Here is a 22,170-nt window from a genome sequence, read left to right on the forward strand (position 1 = left end):
GGGCACCGGCCCAGTAATGCTCCCCCTCTGCCCCGGGGTGTGGGGGGCACCCCTCTCGGAGGAACGAGCCCGCGGTGAGGGGCCGCCACCCGCGGGAAACCTCGGCTACCTGAGACAAGCCCCGGGGAAGCTGGCGGCGACCTCAGCGGAGCCGGGGTCCCACCCCGGCGGCTGTCACCGGGCACAGCGGCACGGGGAGGGCGCGGGGAAGCAGCGAGCGGCCCCTTCGGAGCGGCCAGCCAGGCTGAGTGCAGCCCGGTGCAGCGGGGCACCGTGCTGCGCTTCCAGTGTGGACGAGGGGCACCCCGACCGCGGAACTTCCACGGGCAGCGGCCCCCGAGACCCTGCACAGACCTCACCGGGGCCGCCCCAGTGCGGCGGAGCGGACAGCGCTGCGGGACTGGGCGGGGCGGACAACTCCTCCCTGCCGCCACCGGGGGTGGGGCCGGGCGGTGCCGTGGGGCAGCGCCGGCATTTCCCGCAGGGTCGCGGCTTCCCGCAGCAGTGCTCGCCTGGCAGCGGTAGCGGACGGACGGTCCGCCCGCCCGGAGATGACAGACACTCTGTCGCCTCGCGGCTGCCAGCCGGCCGAGCCGGCGGAGGACGGCTACTTTCGGAAGGTGAGATGCGCGGCGGCCGGCGCGGGGGACTGCGTGCCGGGACAGGCACTCCGGGCTCGGCGGTCCCGTGTCCGTCTGTCGCGGCTGCTTTCTGCTTGGCGGCGGGACGTGGGCGCCTGGGCTCTGGCTGAGCGCTCTGCGGCGCTTGGGGTAGGGCATCGGGCAGACAGGGCGCTCCCCGGGGTCCCGGGCAGCCTCCGCCGGGGCGACCCTCCGCTGCTGGGCTTCGCGCTGCGGGACAGGAGCACTCGTACCTCCACAAAATGGGCGAAATTCCCCTTGACGGCTTCTTTTGTCTTTCCTTGTGCTCTTCCCTGTTCGCTCCTTGCTCGCTCTCTAGTAAATTACCTTGTGTACCTGTAAGAAAGTTTGCTGGAGTAAGGCAACGAAATTAACAGACTCGTTAGGAAGTTTTTAATGAACATCTGGCCTAATTACTTTTCAGACTGAGTGGGCGGCTCATGCCATAACCTGCACCTGAGCGCAGAGTAATTATAGTGAAGTGTCGCTTGTCCGGCAGCCCCTGGGCTGCTGTGAACTTCACCGGGGGTGAAGGGCAGCGAGTGCCGCTTTCGGAAGCTCAGTCAGCCGTCCCTCGCTGGGTTTAAGCTCTCCACCTGCAACTATTGCTGATGGGCTTCAAATAGGGGTGTCGGTACACGCGGGGGTCGGTGTATATTGTGGATCTGAGACCAGACCATACACTGTTCATTCTATGGAGGGAAAAAACCCAAACGAAGCAACAACCCAAAGCCCAAAAAACCTCTCGTACATCAGGTTGTTGCTGCTGAAAGCAAAGATAGCTATCCCTACAGTGTACTTCAGCCATGACCTGGATTACACGGTAGGGAGGCGCAGATGCTTTGCTCTGCTGCCCTCCTTACAGGCTGTTTAGATTTTTGACCCCAGTATTTACCAATTTCAGCAACCTCCAGGAGCTTAAGCAACAATATTGCTTCTTAGCAGAGGAACTGTTCACAGCTGAAAAGAGCCAAGTTTCGCCTATGCCAGCCACACTGCAAGGACTTGGTACTGCTGTGTGAATAACTAGAGAGGCTGAAACAAAACTTTCACCAAATCTTGTCTGGTTTCTTCATTTGAGTATAATATTTGTTGAGTAATGACTGCTTTCTTAGTAGTCCGCAGCAGGAAATCATGAAGTGTGGCAAAGTTGTAATTATTTAGAGTTTTCACAGCTCTGTTTTCTGTAGTGCAGGATGCTCATAGGCTGCCTTGAGGTGTGTTAGTAAAAAAGTTGGCTTTTCATGTGGTTGTCAAGTTCGTTAAATTAGATAAATCATCTCTTCCACCTGTTTGTTTTCACTGATGAGGACTGACTGAAGTTTCATCATCAAGTTGTGCCTCCTAAGAGTAGATCTTCTGCAATCAGACTTGCAGAGGAACTGAGTTTATTTTCAATTAAATTGCTGTATGTGAGGGTTAAGTTCACTGAAAACAGCATTAGATCAGTGTAAACCCCCATCCTGGTCAGGAGTTAGGTGTTTCTCATATATGAAAATACTGTAAGATCAATCTTGCACCTCGTCATGAACATCTTTCCCACTTTTGAATTACTTGTGTCTTAAAGGAATAGAAAATAGGAATCTGATTAAATTTGGGTGAGGCAGTGTTGCAGTGGAACATTCTTCCCTTTGTCCACTCACATCTTTGAAAAGTTCATCCAGTTTATAAGTGTCTTTATTAAAGTTGTACACCTCACATCAGGCTAGATGCTTAAAGCCTTCTGTCCCTAAAAGTTAGATGGAAGCAGGAAACCAGTATTCCTTGTTATACATTAGCTGAATGGTCTCAAAGATCAGAGCTTTCTTTCTGACTCAGTAGTTCTAGGAGAAGGGGGGAGGAAAAAAAAAAAAGGCAACCAAAACCTAAAGCAATCCCACTCCAGGAATCTTGGACAGATACGAGCTGTGAAGCCATGGAGATACTTTGGACATAGCACTTTTAGGCCTTACGTGTTCGCCTGAATGGCATGCTAGCTGGTTTGATGTACCTGAAAGTATTGATTGAGCTGCCTGCGTGCATCCATGGGTCTCCCCCTTCCCCAACTTCCTTTGCATCCCTTTCCTCTCCCTTTTTAAAATCACACTACTTCTTGTTTTCCTGAAAGGATTTCAGGGTTGGTCTACCAGTTTTGCTGGTGCAAAATCACATAAATTTCCAATGCTATTCCTCATGCTTTTAGATCAAAAGACTTTTGTGTTCTGTAAGCTGTGGAGCAAGGTGAAAACAATTGCTTTGATCAGTCCTGCTCACCAAAGGGCTTCCAAGCACTGTTTACACAATGAGGTTGCCCTCCATACTTTGTAAGAATGTTGTGCACAGTGACATTTTATAATTGAGAAAAATTGAGCAGTTCATACAATAGCCATTTGTTTTAGGCTCTTGCTATTTTCTTTGGAGGAATGGATTATTGTGGGAAGTATGCTCACAGTTTGTACAGTGCCCTTTTGGGTGCTTTTTGGAGTCTTAAATACAGCATGCCATAAGACAACCCTCAGAATCCCCAAGATGCAATCTGTAAACCAACTCATTTACTTAATTCTTGTTTAGTGCTTTTTTTAATCTCCTGTAGAGAGAAGGTCCTGTAAAACTATGACTGGCTTTGTGTCAAGGGCCAGAAATGGGGAAACACATGCCCAGTCCCGTTTCCTGCTTGGACTTCTGTTGCCACACTAGAAAGTCAGGCTTGCTGTGACTCTGCTGGGTGAGTCTGAGGTGTGATGTATGGCAGCTACTGTGTGCAGTGCCCACTTGCACCGTTCCTCAGACTCCTTCTCTTCATTCCCTTCCAGTGTGGTCAGAGCTGCTCTGTAGAGACTTTTTCCTCTTTCCCTGACCCCATTTCCGTCCATTATCTCCTTCCCCCATGGAAAAGGCCTGTCCTATTTATATAGGTAAAATTAAATTATATAGGTAAAATTAAACATATATAGGTAAAACTAAATTTTCCTTAAAAATCTATAAGATGTTTTGAGCTGGCTCAGGCTTTTTTGGGTGGTTTGTGTTTTTTTTTTTTTTTTAATATCTAGTTTTCAGGAAGTTACCTGTGCAGCCACACAGGCTATATTGAACTCTGTCGATGTTGCCCCTGTTCCCTTCCGCTTACATTTCCCCCTCCAAACCAATTTGGTGAGCTGCAACTGAACAGGTTAGAAGGATTTTAGTTTTAAAAACAAAACAAACAACAGTAACAAAATCCTTGCTGTTGTCATCAAGAGGATATGGCAAAGTGGAAGCAGCACCTTAATTTCCATCAGAAAGAAGATGGAATGTCTATTAACTTTTTGCTTTCTGGGAGGATAACGCACCAGGGAACTGGTTCTGCTACTGTTCTGTTTATCTCAGCCATCACACGTGTATAGTTCGGTATATCCTGTGGTACACTGCCAGGGCAAACTGTACCTGTACTCCTGGGTGGTGCAAGCGCTCTTGGACGTCAGGCTCCTGCCTTGACCTCCTCTGTGCACAGTTCCACATTCTTTCGCTATTACTGGCAGCAACCGGTGAATCAACCATGCATATCCTGCATGTCCATCCAAATTCTGCCCCAGTCTTTCTTCCCTACGAAAAGAGTTTGTGGTCAGCAGAAAATAACAACAAAACTAATGATAAGAGCAATTTGTTTTGAAAGTAGAGCAAGGCATTTAGACAGGAAGGATTTTTCAGCAGACCAACAGTAATTAAAGCAGGACTGTCCTTGTGTGCTGCTTGGCTTATGCGAGATGTTTCTCCCACCTTTAGGGAAGTTATTCTTTAAGCCTGCCTTGGTTCTGTGGATTGCTTGGCCTCTCAGACCTCTTCCTGGTTTCTTTTAGTTACTTTTGAGTTCAGGTGGGAAACAGATCTCTGTTTCAAGTTGTTTTCCCTATTTTTTTATTTCTTTTTTCATTACAGCACACACACACACCCCCTCCCCCAGCAAGTTTCACAAAGTAAATATCCCCAAAACACATCAATATACAGAACTCAGGATATTCATAAAGTAGTACTCATCTAGTCACAGGATCCAATGCTTGTGTGGTGATCTGTTAGTAGGATATGCCTGCCCTGTGGTTTTGGGTTTGGGGGAGCACACACAGATGACTGGGTGGGTAGGAGAAGAGCAAGGAAGATACATCTAGCAAGTTCTTTCTACTGTATCTTTCCTGTCTTGCTTTACTGCTTTGTAACACCTTACGCATACTATAACTACAAATTCTCTCATCAGTCAGGAAGTTGCAATAAATGATAAGAAAAAGCCATAGTTCACTGTTCAAGGTTACCGTTGCTGTAGCTCTCCAAGCATCTGCTGGTACAGCACTAAGCATCCCATCTTCGGTTTGGTTGTTCTGGATAGCAGTCCACTGTGCTACACGGAAGCAGACACCAGCTGGCTTCAGGAATCTTCAGATTCTGATCAGTTTAATGAAAATGCTGATTTTCTTTTCCCTTAAAGCTCTGGTTCCAGTTGAGAGGCTAGATACTTATCATATAGACCAAGCTGATGATTCAGAAAGAAAGACTGTATGTATTAGTCCTCCCTCTCAGGGTAAAAGGCTAAAAACAGAAAACAAGCAGTTCCATATATGAAGCACCAGGCTGAAAATGATGATAGGTATGGTAACCAGCTTGTGAATCAGCCACATCCCTAATTTACTCTCCTTTCCCTCCTTAGCTTTTGGGGTTTCATCTGCAGGGCTTTCCCCCCAACTGTGGTTGGTGCATCAGTTTACCAACCTGCTGCACCTGTGCTTCTACCACTGTTCAGCTCATGTGGTTCTTCTCAGTTATTAGTAGCCAGGCAACCATCAGCATTAGCATAGACACAGGAATATTTATTTGCCTATTTGTTCTCTTTCCCCTTGTCTGGCGGGACAGAAACAACGTGGCAATGATTCATCCCCCCATCATGCCATATCCACTCATTATGTACAAACTCATAAACCCTAGAACTGAAAGTAGGCCTTCGTGTGAAACTGAGAATCATCTGAAACTTGGTTAGTCAAGAGACAGACATCTCTGATGAAACACTGATTTTCATTTTGCTTAGTGAGCAGTGTGACAAGATGGAAGATCGTCTAGAAAATATGTACATGAAATTTAATACAATAACTAGTTATAAAAGTTTATACTAATCTTTGAGGCCAGGCACTTAGAACTGTAAAATACTTGTTCACGGCACAAGTAGGCCAGGCTCTGGAAGACCAGCTCTCCCCCTTCCCCCTGCCTTTTTTAACTTAGATAGAACTTCTAATCTTGAAAAACTTGCAGTATTTAACTAAAAGTTTAAAAATTGAAGTAGTAGAAACATGCCAAGAGAAACTTATTTATGGTAGTAGAAGAAGGAAAATAAATATAATAATTTAGCAGGACTTGGGATCAGTTCTAGAAATACTGGTGTGAATCATGTTGTTTACTATGATCGCTATTGCAGCCAAAGAAGTTGTGTGCATAAGTTGCACACAATTGAACTATCTAGAGGATATGGCCATTTGTGTACACTGCTGTGCTTGACGGGCAGCACAGGTTGTGCTGGCTGGAAAGGAATGTTTTATTTTAAGTAAGAGGGCACACCCAGTTTCAACTCTGTGTCACCTCCAGACGGTGTGTGGCTCATCTTAGGAGTTCAAACCACTACTTCATAACTCATATTTATGTTAATTTCAAATGCTTACTGCGATTACTCATTGTTTGGCAAACAGTCAAGATTTTTGTGTCCTTCACAATTGGATTTCTGATATTAAAAAATACTCCTGTCTTGAAGAAAGAACTTCCTGGCATCTAAGTTAAATACAACTGCTTCTTCATTTGGGACCCATACTTTTGACAGCTATCTGCCCTCCGTAGTAGGCAATTTCTTAAGGCCTACAGCCTAAAGTTGGGGAAAAACAAAGATACTGCCTATACCCCTTAAACTGGGGGGATTTGAAGGCTCCTTCAGATGAGAGGTACGCACTGGGGCCTTGTACAGAGGCAAGATACTGTCTGTTCATAGCTAACCTGGGCTACCTGACTACAGGATTGCTTAGCTACCAACTCTGTCGCCATGTAAGCTGTAGAATAAAATCTTCCCCCTCAATCCCACGTTGAGTCCTGAAACAGTCAGTCAGCCGCTTCCTAGCTCTGCTTGAGCTCCTGCTGTTGAGCTGGCAGTGCCTGGCCTGGCATAGACAGCATCACACTGGGATGGCACAGGCACTCAATACAAGTGTTGGCCAAATAAGTGTGTGGGCGATTATGTTTATAAACTTAATAATAAACCCCAGTGGGATACCCTGCCACCTAAGCTCAGGGTGTAGTTCTAACATCAGTGTCTGTTTCAAGATGTTGTCTTACTAGATACATAAATAACATATGGCAAGAATCTGTAACTCCTGTGCAGGACTTGCCTCTGATAATGATATATTAAAAACATAACCAGCTTCCTGATTCTGCAGTTCAGCATTGCTTTTCAATGAAGCAGGAAGAAATGAAATAACTAGCTAACTGAACCTTAGATTTGAAAAAGCTTTTATTTGGCTCAGGAGCTAAGGATAATAATATTTAAGCACTTCAAACACTTCTTTATGAAGTGCAACTATGCTCAGGGTGGTGGGGGGGAAGGCTCTAAAACTGATAGCTGATGACTATTTGAATTGTCTTCCTAGAAAAGTTACTCAATTTACTTTTCACACAACCCCCAAATGCATGCAATGAAATCTTAAATCATACTCCATTCTTGGTAATTTTTGCAACTTCCTTAGTAGTAACTATTCCTTTTTAACTATTTAATTAATAATTTTACTGGTAGCATATAAGCCAGGGTACAAACAGGTTCACTTTCCAAATTGTCTTGCCTTGGCAAAGAAATAAACAGTAATTAAATGAAGCATCTAGCATCCTGTTGACAAGAATGAAACAGTAGGTGTGAAAACTGCTGGGAAGTTTGGCTGCCAGATACTGTAATGAACTGAACATTAACATTCACAGTTCTTGGGATTGTCCACATGTAAACAAATGCTGTTTGGAAAAGGGATCTTCTACATGGAGGGAAACAAAAGCACTTTATTGGATGTGTCTGCCAAATAACTTCCTACTATACAGAATTTGTGCTCTACACAAGGGGGAATCTTCTACAGATCGTGTATTTCCCATGCTTTTTTGCAAATACTGGTTATTTTCAGTGCCCTCTATGCAGGACTTCTACCCATCAGTTTTCTGGCAGCCTGATTACAGTAAAGAACTTAGGCCTGCAAATGAACACAGATTAGCTGAGTATCCCCATCCCTGTGCAGGAGATGTAAAAAATGTTTTTCAAAACATAAAGTATGAGTTCCTTACAGGCCTTGAGAAGCAAAAAGAAGGTGTGTGCTTGCAGCAGGTGAGCCTGTCCTGAAAAGAGACTCCTCTATCCACAAGAAGCCTTTCATCCAGGAGACAAAAGTGCAGCACTTGCGGGCACGCTGAATGGGATAAGGATACCTCAGTCTGTCAGTGCCTTGTCCTCTTAGGCCCCAGGGCTGTTTGCATTAAAGCTTCATGCAGAGATTAGTGACTTGTCCCAAAATGCCAGGAAACATCTCTGCCACTTTTTCTTTTTGCAGAGTTTTAAGATCACTGCACTTTCGCAATGGCCTTAACTCATTGTTCAGTGGAAGCTTGTTTGATTTCTGGGCTGGAGCTTGATCAAAGGTCCACTGAAATAAACACACCACTTCTACTGAGCTTCATGGGCTTGGGAACCAGGCAGTTCATCTTCCTGCAAAGTCTCCCAGAAGTAAAGCTGTAAAGAAGTATTTGAATGATGTCATGGAACTTGGTTGGCACACAGGAAGGGCAGGGAGTTCTGGAAAGAAGCTGCACCTTTATAGGGAAAATGAAGACCAGGGCAAGGCAAAGATATTTTTAGGAAGGATGCTTGGAGTAAGAGATTGAGAAAGAAATTGGAAGAAAGCATCACAGACCTGTACAGGGAGATAGAGGTGGCAGGACCAAGATGAGAATCGAGTATTCAAGCTGAATGCAAACATCAAGAGGAGATGATTGTTGATGTTCAAATGAAAATGGCATGGGTGGAATGGAACGAGAGAAGACTTTGAATACCAGTAGTTGAGGAAGATTATATAGCACAAAGAGAATTAAAAACAAAGGAGGAAAAACAATGGCAGGCTGCAAAAAGAAGCAGGCTCAGAGCAGAAAGCAACCTGTGGATATAAGACCATGTTGTACCTCTAAGTGTGCCTTGCTTGTATCTCTGTATAAATGTGCGTAAAGGAGCATGAAGTATTTGGTAGTTAAAGGACTGCTTTTAATCTGAGATGAATGAATGAGTTCGCGACATGTGCATGTCTTCTCCAGTAAGAACTTCATCTTCTATGCAGTGTGCCTGCTGCCAGTGCTTTCTCAACAAAAAGAGTATATACTGTGCACCCAAGTTTTGGGCTTCTGCTGCAATTGGTCTTTCAATCCAGAAACACTTCTGCAGTGAGTAATTTAACGTGGCATGCTTTTTCAAGTTGTCTGGCAAATGGTGCTTAAGATGTGTGCACAAACCTCCTGTGATTTTACCTATTTATTACAAACTTTTAAACTAGAGATTTAAATTAACAATATTAGGCTATGTGCTTTCTAGTTGAACTAGTGTAATCTGGATTGATCTGATCATTTCTCTGTTGTCAAGTCAACTTGCTTTCACTTGCCAACCCAAATAAGAACTGAACTTCGAGTAGATGATGGTAACTTCATGTTCTATTTAAATTCTTGCTCTTGTTCTGCTGGTATGCCATTGCCTGACCACTCATAATTAGAGCTTGTTGAGAGACTTCCAAATGCTGTTATACCAAAGCCAAGGTTTTTCGAGTCAAAACTAAGAGGGAGAGGTCCAAAATAGTGCATAAATAGTGCATAATTTAGTGGCTGGAGTGCTTGAGGGAAGACTTGTATTGGACAGATCTGAGCCTCCTACTTGTGTAATGCACGATCCAGTAGGACCCTGACAAGCTTTGTAATGATACCCAATCAGGCCACTCAAAAGGACACACTTAATTTAAGGGTAAGCATTAAAACAGAGGGGTCTTATTAGCTGCAGGGAAGCACTGGTTGGCTATAAATGCGTATTCAAAGACATTTGATACTTTAAAGTGGGGAGGAGGGGAGATATAAAAAGTAAAAAAGTGGAAGTGAAACTTCTAACCTGTTTAAGAAAGATGTGAAGATCATGTTTCAATGATGAACATGCAGTCCTATTCGTTTATAACAGTTTTAGCTTATCAGTGCTCAACAGAATACAATGGCTCAGTCCTGCTCAAACACAGGTTCCAGTTGGAGTCTTGTGCTTGTGTAAGGTATGCGCATACACAGGAGCATTCCTGTGAATTCTGGGTGTTATGCTTTACTTTAAGGGCTTAATCTGATGAGTGTCTGAAGGAGTAATCATTATCTTACCCTGTCAAGCTCCATTTCTTCATATCCCATTTTATCTTATTCCATCTCATAGTACTCCATTTCCCATCTTGATCCTGAGCAATCCAATATTTGTTTGGACAACAGGTAACAAGAAAAACTAATGGGCAGATGAATCATTGCATCTGGCACTCTGAGAATGTACAGATAACTTACAAAGCTTATTCCTATTTTACATTTTTGGTGCTGTTTTGTTATGGCAGGGTAGGCTTCAAGATCCAAGAGCATTTCCTGGGTGTGAGAAGAGCTGTGCAGATAAGCAGAGATGTAAAGAGAGGAACATAGGGAAGGAGAGGTACTGAAGGTCTGAGCACGAGAAGGAACAAGAGCAGATATCCTTAGAAAGATTCTTAAAACTGTGAGCAGGGGTGCCACCAAAGCCTGGTTTTGATAGAGTTGTATTTCAAGTCTGTATGTATCTCGGGATGCAACTCTGATATTTTGCAAAGTTAAAGCAGACGCTTTGACAGGAGTTACTGCCTGGCCAGATACTGTTTCTATGAAACACAGAGAAAATAATGCGCTGCCAAACTTGGTCATCATTGGAAAACAACTTCAAAGGACATTTAGGGGAGAACAGGCTGGCTCACACATGTACATAAGCTTTAAAACAAATATTATTCTACCTGGATTTTCATGTCAAATACTTTGGTCATGGTGTGTCTTTTGCTTTTAATGACCAAGTTTGAGAAAAGAAACACTGTCAGTCATTCATCATTGATGTCAATCTCATTAATTTGTGTCTAGTTAATTTGTATCCATACAGAACCCATGCCATTTATGTTCCTTCAAATTCAGCCTTCCTCCCTTTTCAGTCTCTTCCAACAGCAACAAAAAAAAAAAGTATTTCCTTAATTCCAGGGATGTAATCCTCTTGCTGAGACTGGACGAAGCAAACTGCAAAATCAAAGAGCTGTCCTAAACCAACAGATCTTAAGAGCAGTAAGAATGAGAGCTGGTGCTGAAAACCTTTTAAGGTATGTGTCATGACTTCCTAGTTCTCTTGCCTAAGCAACATTATTTAAGTCTCTTAGCTATTGCTTTTTCCCATTCTGCCTAACTGCTGCATAAATTACTGCTGAATGCTTTGTGAATCTCCCCGAAGTTTTTCTAATGCTGTAGTTCTGCAGAGGCACTACCTGCTATGAAGTGCACTTCCAAAGTTGCTGTGTTGTAGCAAGTGAGCTGAAGTTAGACTGTCTAGTGTTGCTCTATTTGATCAGCTTTATTGCTAGTGATAATGGCAAGTGAACCTTCCTGAATATTGTAATGGCTTCTTTTTGCACCTTAAATCAAATAAAGGTATTGTCACTATGCTGTTGTTTTTCCCAGGATCCTTCAGATTTGTGCTCCATGGTGGAAAGGACTATCAGTTTCCTTATTTATTCCATGTAGTAGTGATACAGGAGTAGCACAGTAGCACACATCTAGTTTAAGCTGGGTTACAGTTGCCACCATATTCTCCTACAGTTTGAGGTAACTGGAAGAGGCTTTGTCCTTCACCTGTTTTATTTTGTCCACTGATTTTTATTTTTTTTATTTTTTTTTTTAAGATCTTATTTCTCACGTGGCTGTCCCCACAGGAATGGCCTTATGTTGATCCTGTCTTATACCCTGTGATTAACTGCTTAGCAAACAGACTTGTAGCTTTCCAACAATCCATCCCTCTGTTACTCAGAAAACCTGAAAATTTCCCCAGTACTCATCTGCAATAGTCTCCTACAGTGTCTACTTCTCAGCAGCTGGAGCAACAAGTCTCCAAGAACAAAAACCTAGTCAATATACGTCCCTTAGAGAAGTGAAAATGCTTGCATAAATTCACTGTTCTTAAACTTGCCACTAATCGATAGCCTGCCCTTTGCCTGTCACCTGCCTTTACCTCCACTCTTGGCAAGAGAGGCAATGGGTCCGAAGCTTACGTAGTTTCAGCCTCTGTGACTGATTTAATTTTGCTCTGTTTTCTGGTAATTGACATAAGGAGTAAGTCTTTGGGTCTTCTGCTACCCAGCGGAATTCTTATATCTGCTTTTGAAATTGAACACCCTTCATTCAGTAGATGTTTCTGCATGTCGACTCAGGAGCATTTTGGAAGGGCTAAAGAGATAAGTAATATCTAATGTGAACACTGGTTACTCTAATGTTCAACCTAAAGATGGCCTAAAATTTGGCTGCTGAAATACTGAAGTTGCTATTGGCAAGAGTGGGAACTAACTGAGCCTGTTTGGAGAGTAGAGGATCAGACTTATATCTAAGCTATTAATTAATCTAAATTAATTTATACTATTAAAACTCACTAGTTCTTTGAAAGAAGCAATTTTAAAAGTAACCTGACCACTGGATAGTTCACATGACTAGATGTATTTACAGGCTCCTAAGGAAAAACCTAAATAAACAAGCTTTATGTTTTCAGATTCTATTTGCATTTCAAGTTCTAAAAGAAGCAAACTAATTGCTGTCCACAAGGAGCCTCCTGCCATAGACTTGAGGCAAAACTGGAAATGCAGGTTTCTTTACTTTTGGCTGAAAGTAAACGCTAGGCTTGAAACAAATTATCCATCTAGTGCAAATACTTTTGTTGTTAGAATTTCTGAAAGTCACCCTCTCCTTTTCATTGTCTTCTGTCTCAAATTTCTGAGTTAAAACTGAATTCAGAGTAGACTTATGTGGCTCTTAAGGATATCACATTGCCCCTGTTGCTGTCTTTTGCTGCTTGTCCTTACAAAGTATATCTGCAGTGCAAAAACATGGAAAAGTAATCAGATTAACTGTAAATTGGCATGGCTGTTGAGAGCAATATAGCCATATTAGAGAAGTTCACCTGGATGGAACATTGAGGTTTCTGAAAAAGGTATTAGAATCCCTCCTGTGGAGGATGGTAAGCTAGACCAAACATTAAGCCTTAGCACTGTAATTAAATTGCTGAGGTTTCCCAGCTACCTGGATGGTGCTGTTTTTAGATTCACTCCACTGTGTATTTGTCTCCAGTTTGGCTTATGCGGGCAGCAGATGTTAACATTGCTTAATTGAAGCAATCTCAGGTATTCAGTAAAGTAGAGCATAGAAAATTGACATAGGTTTAAAATACGAAGTATGAGTTTACAATTTTAGCCTTGGAATAATTAGTTCTTCACCAAGGTGTTCCATAAAACTGGAGGATTGTTCCAGTGGAGACTGGATGTATGAGGGGGTTGTCCATAAATGTTCATGAATTTTATCTTAAAGGTAAATGCAAAATGCTGCAAGCTCATTTTAAGTTTGTTATTGTCTAATACTTTGTACTCTCTAATATAGGGGTACAATATCTTAAGCTTGGGTATGGATCAAGACCTTTTATCTTAAAATCATACCTGTGGCTATAGATAACAGTTGAAGTCTCTTGAAAACAGTAATGCTTTACGGAGAATCATGTTAGAAATAATGAGATAATATCCTGAAATACGCAAGTAAAAAATCACACAGAAGTGCTCTGGGTGGCTAAAAACCAATATCCAATGTGCTAGCAGTTCAAAATGTTGTCATGTAAATGTATAAATGGCAAAGGAAACAAACAAAAATCTTATTTGAATCTGACAAAAGTAAAATTACAGAGAAAATTGTATTAAAAAGAAATATCTTTCTACCTGTATGTTTGATTGTAAAACATTCTGTAGTAACAGTTTTGCGAGAAAGTTGTTTTCTTTTATTGGTAAGATCAGAAGTCTCAACAGATCATAATTCAATTTAAAAAGTGGGGAAGTCCCTTTTGGAAAAATATCTCCTGACTCCCCACTACCTCCACTCTCGTATCTTCTTCTATGAAAAGATCACGTAATCTGAAAATAGGATAGTGAGTCTGTTTAAGATGCTTTAGTATTAATGTATCTGAAAATAAGCCTGACCCCCTAATCACACCAAAAAACCTCCTTTGCACATAGCAAACCTTTTATGTATCTGCGTGCTGTATCTGGAGAATATCCCAGGCTTTCTCTTGACAGAAAAACCTAATATATTCTGAAATTCTTGGTCTTGTATCATCTCTTAAGGAGATAAACAGAAATAATCTTAAAAATGCTGAGAATGCCAGGAAGGGGGTCAACTGAGCTTAGGTACAAAACCTTTTCCTCAGCAAAAAAAAAAAATTATGTTTCTTTCTTTCTGCAGAGCAACCACCAACAACAAAGTACGAGAGCAGGTACTACTGGAACTGAGTTTTGTAAACTCAGACCTGCAGATCTTAAAGGAGGAATTGGAAGGACTTAATATCTCAGTAGAAGTTTATCAAAACTCAGAGTAAGTATGCAGCTAAGTTACTCAATTATTAACAGATCTTCTGTTTACCCTTGGAAACAAAACTGTTTCTAGGTGAATGTGAATGCTGGACAGTAATTACGTGAAAGACCAGAGAGCTTGATATGAAGAGAACATATTTGATGGTAGATTTGTTGACTAAGGGTTAGTCTGCATATTTGTCTTTCACTTGGGAAAGGCATGTACCACTAATCCTTAGATATAGAGTTCCTTTGTGAGGGAGAGAATTGCAAGAACTGAAAGCTCTTGGGGTTGTATGGGGAGACACGTGGTCCCTAGCAGAATTTCCAGTACTAGAATTGGTTCAGTACATTCTGTAGTGAACAAACCCAGTGATCTAACATTTTTTCTCAAATGCAGTGAATGCAGCAGTCCTCTCTTTAGCTAGAGAACACTGATTTGGAGTTCAAAGCAGACTTGAGGTAATCTTTAAGGTGTGCAATTCAGTAATAGAAATCCATAAATTAGCTGGTTAAACCAGAGAAATTTTTAGTAGGTGAAGTTGGACTTTTTCCAAGATGTTTTTCCAACTTTAAAGAGCACACTGAACTTCAAATTGCAATAGATTCCTCAAAGACAAGACTTCAAAGGTAAAGATTATTTATTGCCTGAATACTGCAGTGCTTTCTGTATCTGGTAGAGGTCTTGTTGCTCCTAAAACTAAATGTTTACTGTTTGATTAACACTGGCAGCTCAAAACACAAATTGAAGTGATTTATATGATTGAGATATATCGATAGATATATGGTATAAGTTTGGGTCCCTCTTAGCACTATTCTCAGGTCCAACTTCCAGATGGACTACAAGGAATTCTTAATGTAGAGTGACCAAGCACATTTCCAGTGGCGTGTCTTTCAACTGGATGCTGACCTGATGTAAAATATCATTTAATTTTTCTCAAAAGGTGCTGAAGTTCCTGCCCTCCACCCCCAAGACAAACTTTGACAAGTATTTGATATGAAAATGTTTTTTCATTCAAGATTTCACCAGGCTTCATAGATATATGTGAGCATAGACAGCAGGATGAAAGTTATGGCTGTGTGCGAGCAAGACTCCAGAAAGAATATTCCTTCTTCTAGCTAAGGAATATTTGAAATACTTGGATTCTCAATGAAGGGTGAGCAGTAGGTCAGGCCCCAAGGCAGGTAGAAGCCTTGCAGCTAGACAGTCGTATGCTTTTTCTCTCCTGATCCTACTTCCCCCATCTGTTTTGAATGATGTGTTTTACCTTTCTGACGCTGTTCATTCCAAGCTTTAAATGCTTTTTTTGTTCCATCAGCTAAAATAATTCACTCCCTTCATAACTGCTCTCCAGTCTTTAATAGCAAATAGCTATTAATAGTTGCTCTTTGAGTCTATTGTGCATATAGTCATGAACATGAGGTCACGCCCATGTTACTGGATTACGCTGTATTGTGTTACACCAGCCTGAAGGGTTGGCCTTCCCAGTACTTGCGTACATCTCAGCTGGATTGAGAAGTATGATGCTATTTCTACTCATTGCTGCAAACCCAGGATCACCTCCCTAACTGCAGTGCCCCCATTATGTTGACTCCAAGGGTGTGGCACATTAGAAACTTAAAAAATAGGAATTCAGTTCCTTTGAATGACAAATGCTGGTGTCCACAGGGACACCAGTGGGTGGTACTAGACGTCATTAAATCAGTAAGTTAAGATTTCTTTTGCATGTGCCTCACTTCCTTTCAGGGGGCGAAAAGTCTTGATATAATCTGTTGTAAAAGTGGTGGTGTTTCTTCCAAAAGCCTTACTGGAAATCAGATCATTTGCACTACCTGCATTTTGGCTCTGAATTCTGGAAGTCCTTTTCAGGCTAGCAGAGCCGCTTTCTGGATCATGCCAACCAGTTTAAAGACTCTTCCTCTGCTGAGGAAGCTACATTCCTATTCCCACCTTCCCGAGATAGAATTTTCACCAGTAAGAAAGTAGTCTTGCTGATAAGACCATAAATGACATAAATGACATAAATGACCATAAGACCATAAAGACCATAAATGACATAAATGAATCACACCTGTGGGATTTTGTAGTTGGTAATGGAATGCTCTAAACAATAATGAGAGAGTCAATTATGTTTTCCGGAAAAATGTTGGATAAACCTTGTAATTGCCTGGTACTGACTCATTGAACCTACTCAACAAACTACGTATCTGGAAGCAATTCTGATCTTTCTTTTTTTTTTATATAATTGGCTAATACACTTAATGGAAGAGCAATATATGCAGCTTTTGAAACTATTATGAATTAAAGAGCACCATTTATCCCTCATTAGCTAGGGTTGTTTACTAATATGATCTGGGTTTAAGTCCGTGATACAGATGTATGTTCTCTTGAGGATCCAATTTTTTTTAAGTTATAGTTCTCATCCTATATTGCCTTTTGACATTCTAGAGGTTGACTTGTTTATAGGTTAACACCTGGTGTTGTCTAGAAACTAAGTAGTTCTCAGACTTCCTACTCTTAGACCTTTCACTGTTAAAGTTGGTACACTTTGAACCTGCTTTTCCCTGTGTTTGACACTCATCAATTCTACATATGAAAGCATTAGTAGCATGTAAAATACTGATGATATCTAATGATAATTACCATACCTCTTACCGTGGCAGATCTAGCATTCTAGCAGCTGTGGAGCTGTTTTCTGTCCATAGAACTTGTACAGGTTTATAAAGGTTGAATTGCAGTAAGCCAACCTTTGGGAGTCTCCTTTTCTTTCCTTGAAGGAAAAATAGGTTTAAATGGGGGGGAGGGAGGGAAGCTTTCTTCACGCTTTCCTTGAAGGAATTGTTATAAACTATGTACCTTTTATCTGAACAACCATCAGCATACAAACTTCCTGTCATCAAATAAAACAAAAGTGATTATCTTATCAGCAGATAAACAGAAACAAAGTATTTCTGAATCTTTTTATTTTTTTCATAGAGAGACTTTCAGCATTCCCTTGGTACCTCTTGGCTTGAAGGAAACCAAAGAAGTAGACTTTACACTCCCCCTCAAGGTAAATTTCAGAGACACATTTCAGAATGAAGAATTAACAGAAATAACTTCCATTTCAGATTTGTTTAAAGAAGCAGAAGTAATTTATGTACAAATCATTTTTGTTTTATTGGCCCTAAACCTGAGATCACAATGCGTTTAAAAAATTAACCACCAATGACCACTTTGGGTCGTTGCGCATACCTAACTAGGATAAGGAATCAGAAGATGTTACAAGAAACCCCACTTTGGAGACAGTAAAACCAAAGGGAATAAAAATTCCTTCTACAGTTTTTGGTTCCAATAAGGTAATTGATTACTACTCTTGGTGCAAAAGGAAGATGTAAGGAAGGTTTTACGTGAGCTAACCAACCAAGCTAGCTCATTTGGGAAGCAGTGTTGCAGCATTAACATGCCTTGTTTCCTCGCTAATATACTTTGCTGGCTACTTAAGCCACTTTTGTATTTTTTGGACCACTGTGTATTGTGCAATGTAGATTTTATCTCATGGTAAACTATTATATCACTAGCATTTGTTTCTGCTTTTACTTTTGTAGGTTAATCTCCATGGTCAGATTATAGTACCACTTTATGCCATTGCATCTTTGTTAATTTAAGTGGAATTGACCTAATATAGCTGACAAGAATTTGGCAGTCTCTTTCAGTTAACAAGTTTTTATGGTCACTTGATTCCCTTGTTATTTTAGCTAACAGGGCTCACTTCTCCCTTTCAAAACCACTAAGTGTGTTGTTTTAAAACACTATGAAGTTGATGTAACAGGTGTTTGGTTCCTTTACTGAAATTTCTCATATTGGATAGCAAATCAAATTATTTGTACTATTGTCTTTTTGTAGTCTCATTGCTATATGTTGTTGTACTATTGACTGGAAAGGAGTGGATATCACGCAAATCACAACTGAATCCATTTTGTACTGTTTGCAACTGCAGGAAAAAAAACAGGTTAGGTTGATTTTTGGATATTCCCATTTTTTACTTTTTTTTTTTTTTAAGGACTTTATTCTGGAACATTATAGTGAAGACAGTTCTGAGTATGAAGATGAAATAGCAGATCTCATGGATCTGAGACAAGTAAGTTCAAGTGTGGCGTATCATGAAGTCTTTTAATCTACAGTTGGAAATAATAGCATTTATATGGAATCAGAATACGCCATTATTACTTTTAACTCACCATATTCATATTGACTTAGTTTCTGAGATATGGAACATGAATCTCTGTTGTCCAAGAGCTTTACAATCTGAGTAGAGAACAAGTGAAGAAAAGGGTGAAGCTATGCAAAGTGATTGAGCTGTTGACACAACTTTGTAAATCTAAGATTTCTTACCTACTTTTTTACTTTAAAGTACTTTAAATTTAGCAGGAAGAATGTTGAAGGGAATTAATCTGGCAAAGTACTGTAGTAGAATGGAGTTGTTTCCTGTATTATACTAGAAACTTAAACTTTTTTTGTAGCTTTCATAATACCTACAATTTTATTTAATTAACTCTGAGAGTTGCCTAACAGATCTTCTTAGCTTCCTTAAAGGTTACATGCTACTGTTGTGCAGCTGAAAAACTCTCATTTGGAATGCATCCATATGGCCTTAAGCTTACTGTTCTCAGATTCCAAACGTTTTTATGATATGCAGAAATCCGCAGAGTCTTATCCTTGGCGTTTCTGTATTCATCCTGTAACTCAACAGAATACACTTCATTTTACTCTATTGTAATTCAAGGCCTGCCGCACTCCTAGCCGAGATGAAGCTGGCATTGAGATGCTGATAAGCTATTTCCTTCAACTTGGTTATGTAGAAAATAGATTTTTCCCACCCACCAGGCACATGGGAGTTTTATTTACATGGTAAGTGTAGTTCATGTTTGTCTTGTCTCTTCTTTTTCAAAACACAGTTAATCAGTACCTGTTTTCTGTTTAATTTGAATCAAATCAGTGTGTTTCCCCCATGACTCCCTGCAGTGCGTGTTGTCAATATTTTCTTTTTAGTGTTAAGAGTAAACCTGAATGCAGTACATCCTTATCACACTTAGAGTGAAGCCACTGGCTATGGCAAATGACTTGGGCTATAGGTTAGCACAAGGGAAAAAGAGAGAAAATAATCTTCATTTTGATCAACGGCAGATGTTTCCTGAACTCAGAACCTTGGTGCATGATGCAGCTGGGGAACGGATCAGACTTTAATTCCCTTCCCAGAAATGAGGAGGAGCGGCTTAATTTGTTATAGCAGAGTGTTTACTACATCTGTGAGCAAAGTTTGACTCTGAATTCAGCATTTTTATGATGGAAAAAAAGCATTTTTATGATGCAGCCAAGAGGAACCATTACATTTCTAGTCAGAACTGCAAATAGAAATTTTAAAACTATAGAGAATCTGCCCATGCCAATAGTTGATCTTTGGCAACACCTAAGTGTGAGAACATAGCAGCACATATGGCTGCTTCCCCAGTATACCCTCAGCCTCTGTGATGTCTTATAAGCACTTTTGAGTTAATATAATATGCTTATGGAGGCACTGCTGTAAAACCTGCTGAAAACTAAGCCTCCACTAAAGCTGGTCTCTGACTTGCGGCATCTAGATAGTCCTACACTATGGTATTTCTGTTCACCTTCATTTTCACTCTTGCAAAAAATAATTATTAAGAATTCCACTGCTCTTTTGGAAAAACTTTACGAAAATATCCTTTGTTTTGATGGACTCTGCTAATCTTAACACTTGTAATATTCGTTTCCCAAGGTATGATTCCTTCACAGGTGTCCCAGTATGTCAGCCAAATCTGTTACTTGAAAAAGCTAGTATTTTATTCAACATTGGAGCCCTCTATACCCAGATTGGAACAAGATGCAATCGTCAAACCCAGGCTGGACTTGAAAATGCTGTTGATGCTTTTCAGAGAGCTGCAGGTACAAATTTTAAAATATTGGGAAGGTCTTTACACTAAGGTTCCTCATCTGATCCTGATATCCTGCAGATTTCTGCATTTCCCACTGACTTCAGTACACAAAAAAAGAACAGGGAAATTCAAGAAGCCCCATGAAGAGCTGAGATGAAGCATCAAATAAAAGCCTGGAACGGTAGTCTGAACATGCAGATAAAGAATACTGTGGTTAATGATTAATGAACTGCAGTTCAGAAGTCCAAGTTATAATCCCAACGTTAACTGCTTCATTGTTCGGTTTTTGTTTCACCAACATAGCTGCTTTTGCCTCAGTGATATTACGTAGGTGTAAAATCTACAAGAAACAATGTAAAGGGTTGATAAAGGGTTTTAAGCCTAGTTTTCCATATGGTCTCTTCAAAATTAATCTTACTGTGTTCTCTGGTGAAATTTGCAGTTCATTGGAAGCTGACTATGTATTTTCCAAAGGTTCCAAAGGCAAACAGGTTCAAAATAATCAATCTGTCCCAAACGAGGAAAAATACATATTCTAATAAAGGGAATCAGATCTCCTGAACTAACATACTATAGAAGCTTTTGTTTTGTTGTTTTTCCAAGTAGATTTTTTTTTTTTTTTTTTTTTGGTAAATGTCATCTGTGCTACACATAATGCTTGAAGACATGACCTATGTAATTAACATGTACTGTAAGACTTATTTCTACACTAACAGTCTGTGGCTACTGGTTTGCAGTGTATGGGTAGCTTTGTCAGCTATGAACTGTGGACCAGAGAGCTGGAGTGTCCTAAAATCCCTCTTATGAATACACAGCTTTCAAAAAAATTGATAGTATATCTTCATGCATTTATTAATAAGTTTTTCAACCTTTGTATTTCATCTAAAAGAAATTTCAATACTTCAGAAATGTCTCCATTTTGCTGCTGCTCCTTCCATTTTGCAAATAATTAAAAAAAAAAAAAATTGCAGCTTTTCACTTGAACATATTTTGCAGAACAGAATTAATTCACCAACTGAAATGCATTGTTTGCTGCCACGGTACCTTTGCAGGGCCCCAAAGCTATGTGCTCAGAAGGCATTTCATTGTACCTGTGCATGGCTCCGTAACACTCTTCATTATGTTGGTAGAGACATCATACAGAGCATGTATTAACTGTTTCTCTGTGGTGAATGGAAAATTTTGCACAGTTTGTCCTCAGCAAAGCTCTTCGTGTTTATATGTTTATGGCATGAGCAGAAATATGTTAAGAACAGCAACAAAAAAAAATTGTGTTTTCAGCTCCTCTCAGTAGGGCACTCCTTCAGTATGTGGGATGTGCTTGGCAAGTCTGGAGTTGGGGATTTTGGTGCAAAAAGGCAGACACTGCTGTAATTTAAATTTGTATAAGGTCATATTCGTAAGTTAAAAGATACAAGTGTAACAGAAAATGAAAAATCTCAGAAAGTCGCAGTAGGAAAATACAGCACAACATGACCAGAACTGAATGTAGTGGCAAGAAGTCCCAGCTTCTGTACTCTTACACTTAAAAAGCAGAGGTCTTTTTGTTACACTTTTGTAGTATTATCAGCAATCAGCAGGCTAGTAGAACTCACTAAACCAGTTGGATGACATGCATTCTGAAGGTCACATCCATGAAACTGCTACTTAATATTTGCACTACAGTTAATGTTTGCTTTTAATTTGAGAAATTATAGAAATGATTCATATGTTGGTGGAGCCAAATGTCTAGAGCTGAATCTAATTTTACCCTATTAAATATACTGTTCTAGTTTACTTACAGGGATGGAACTGAGCTTTCACTGGGACACAAAATGCACTTAGTAGCATCTGAAAAGGAGATTCATGATTAATGAAGTTTATATGTTTTTGTGTTTTCCTTCCATCCAAGGGTTCTACTGTCACCTCCCTGTAACTGCATTAGA

The 22,170-nt window shown here is 40.6% G+C and overlaps 1 protein-coding gene across 2 annotated transcripts in view; it reads left to right on the plus strand.

The window, feature by feature from the left end:
* Positions 1-502: 502 nt before the first annotated feature.
* Positions 503-22,170, plus strand: part of RHPN2 (rhophilin Rho GTPase binding protein 2) — a 29,625-nt gene continuing 7,957 nt past the window's right edge. For both annotated transcript variants that reach the window (XM_030512623.1, XM_030512622.1), the window contains exons 1-7: positions 503-620; positions 10,923-11,038; positions 14,202-14,330; positions 17,286-17,361; positions 18,352-18,429; positions 19,075-19,199; positions 20,089-20,255. In XM_030512623.1, coding sequence (XP_030368483.1) covers positions 552-620; positions 10,923-11,038; positions 14,202-14,330; positions 17,286-17,361; positions 18,352-18,429; positions 19,075-19,199; positions 20,089-20,255 — 760 coding nt within the window. In that variant the 5' untranslated portion in view covers positions 503-551. The remainder of the gene's footprint in view (positions 621-10,922; positions 11,039-14,201; positions 14,331-17,285; positions 17,362-18,351; positions 18,430-19,074; positions 19,200-20,088; positions 20,256-22,170) is intronic.

The sequence above is a fragment of the Strigops habroptila genome, chromosome Z (genome assembly GCF_004027225.2).
Source record: "Strigops habroptila isolate Jane chromosome Z, bStrHab1.2.pri, whole genome shotgun sequence".
NCBI classification, from domain to species: Eukaryota; Metazoa; Chordata; class Aves; order Psittaciformes; family Psittacidae; genus Strigops; species Strigops habroptila.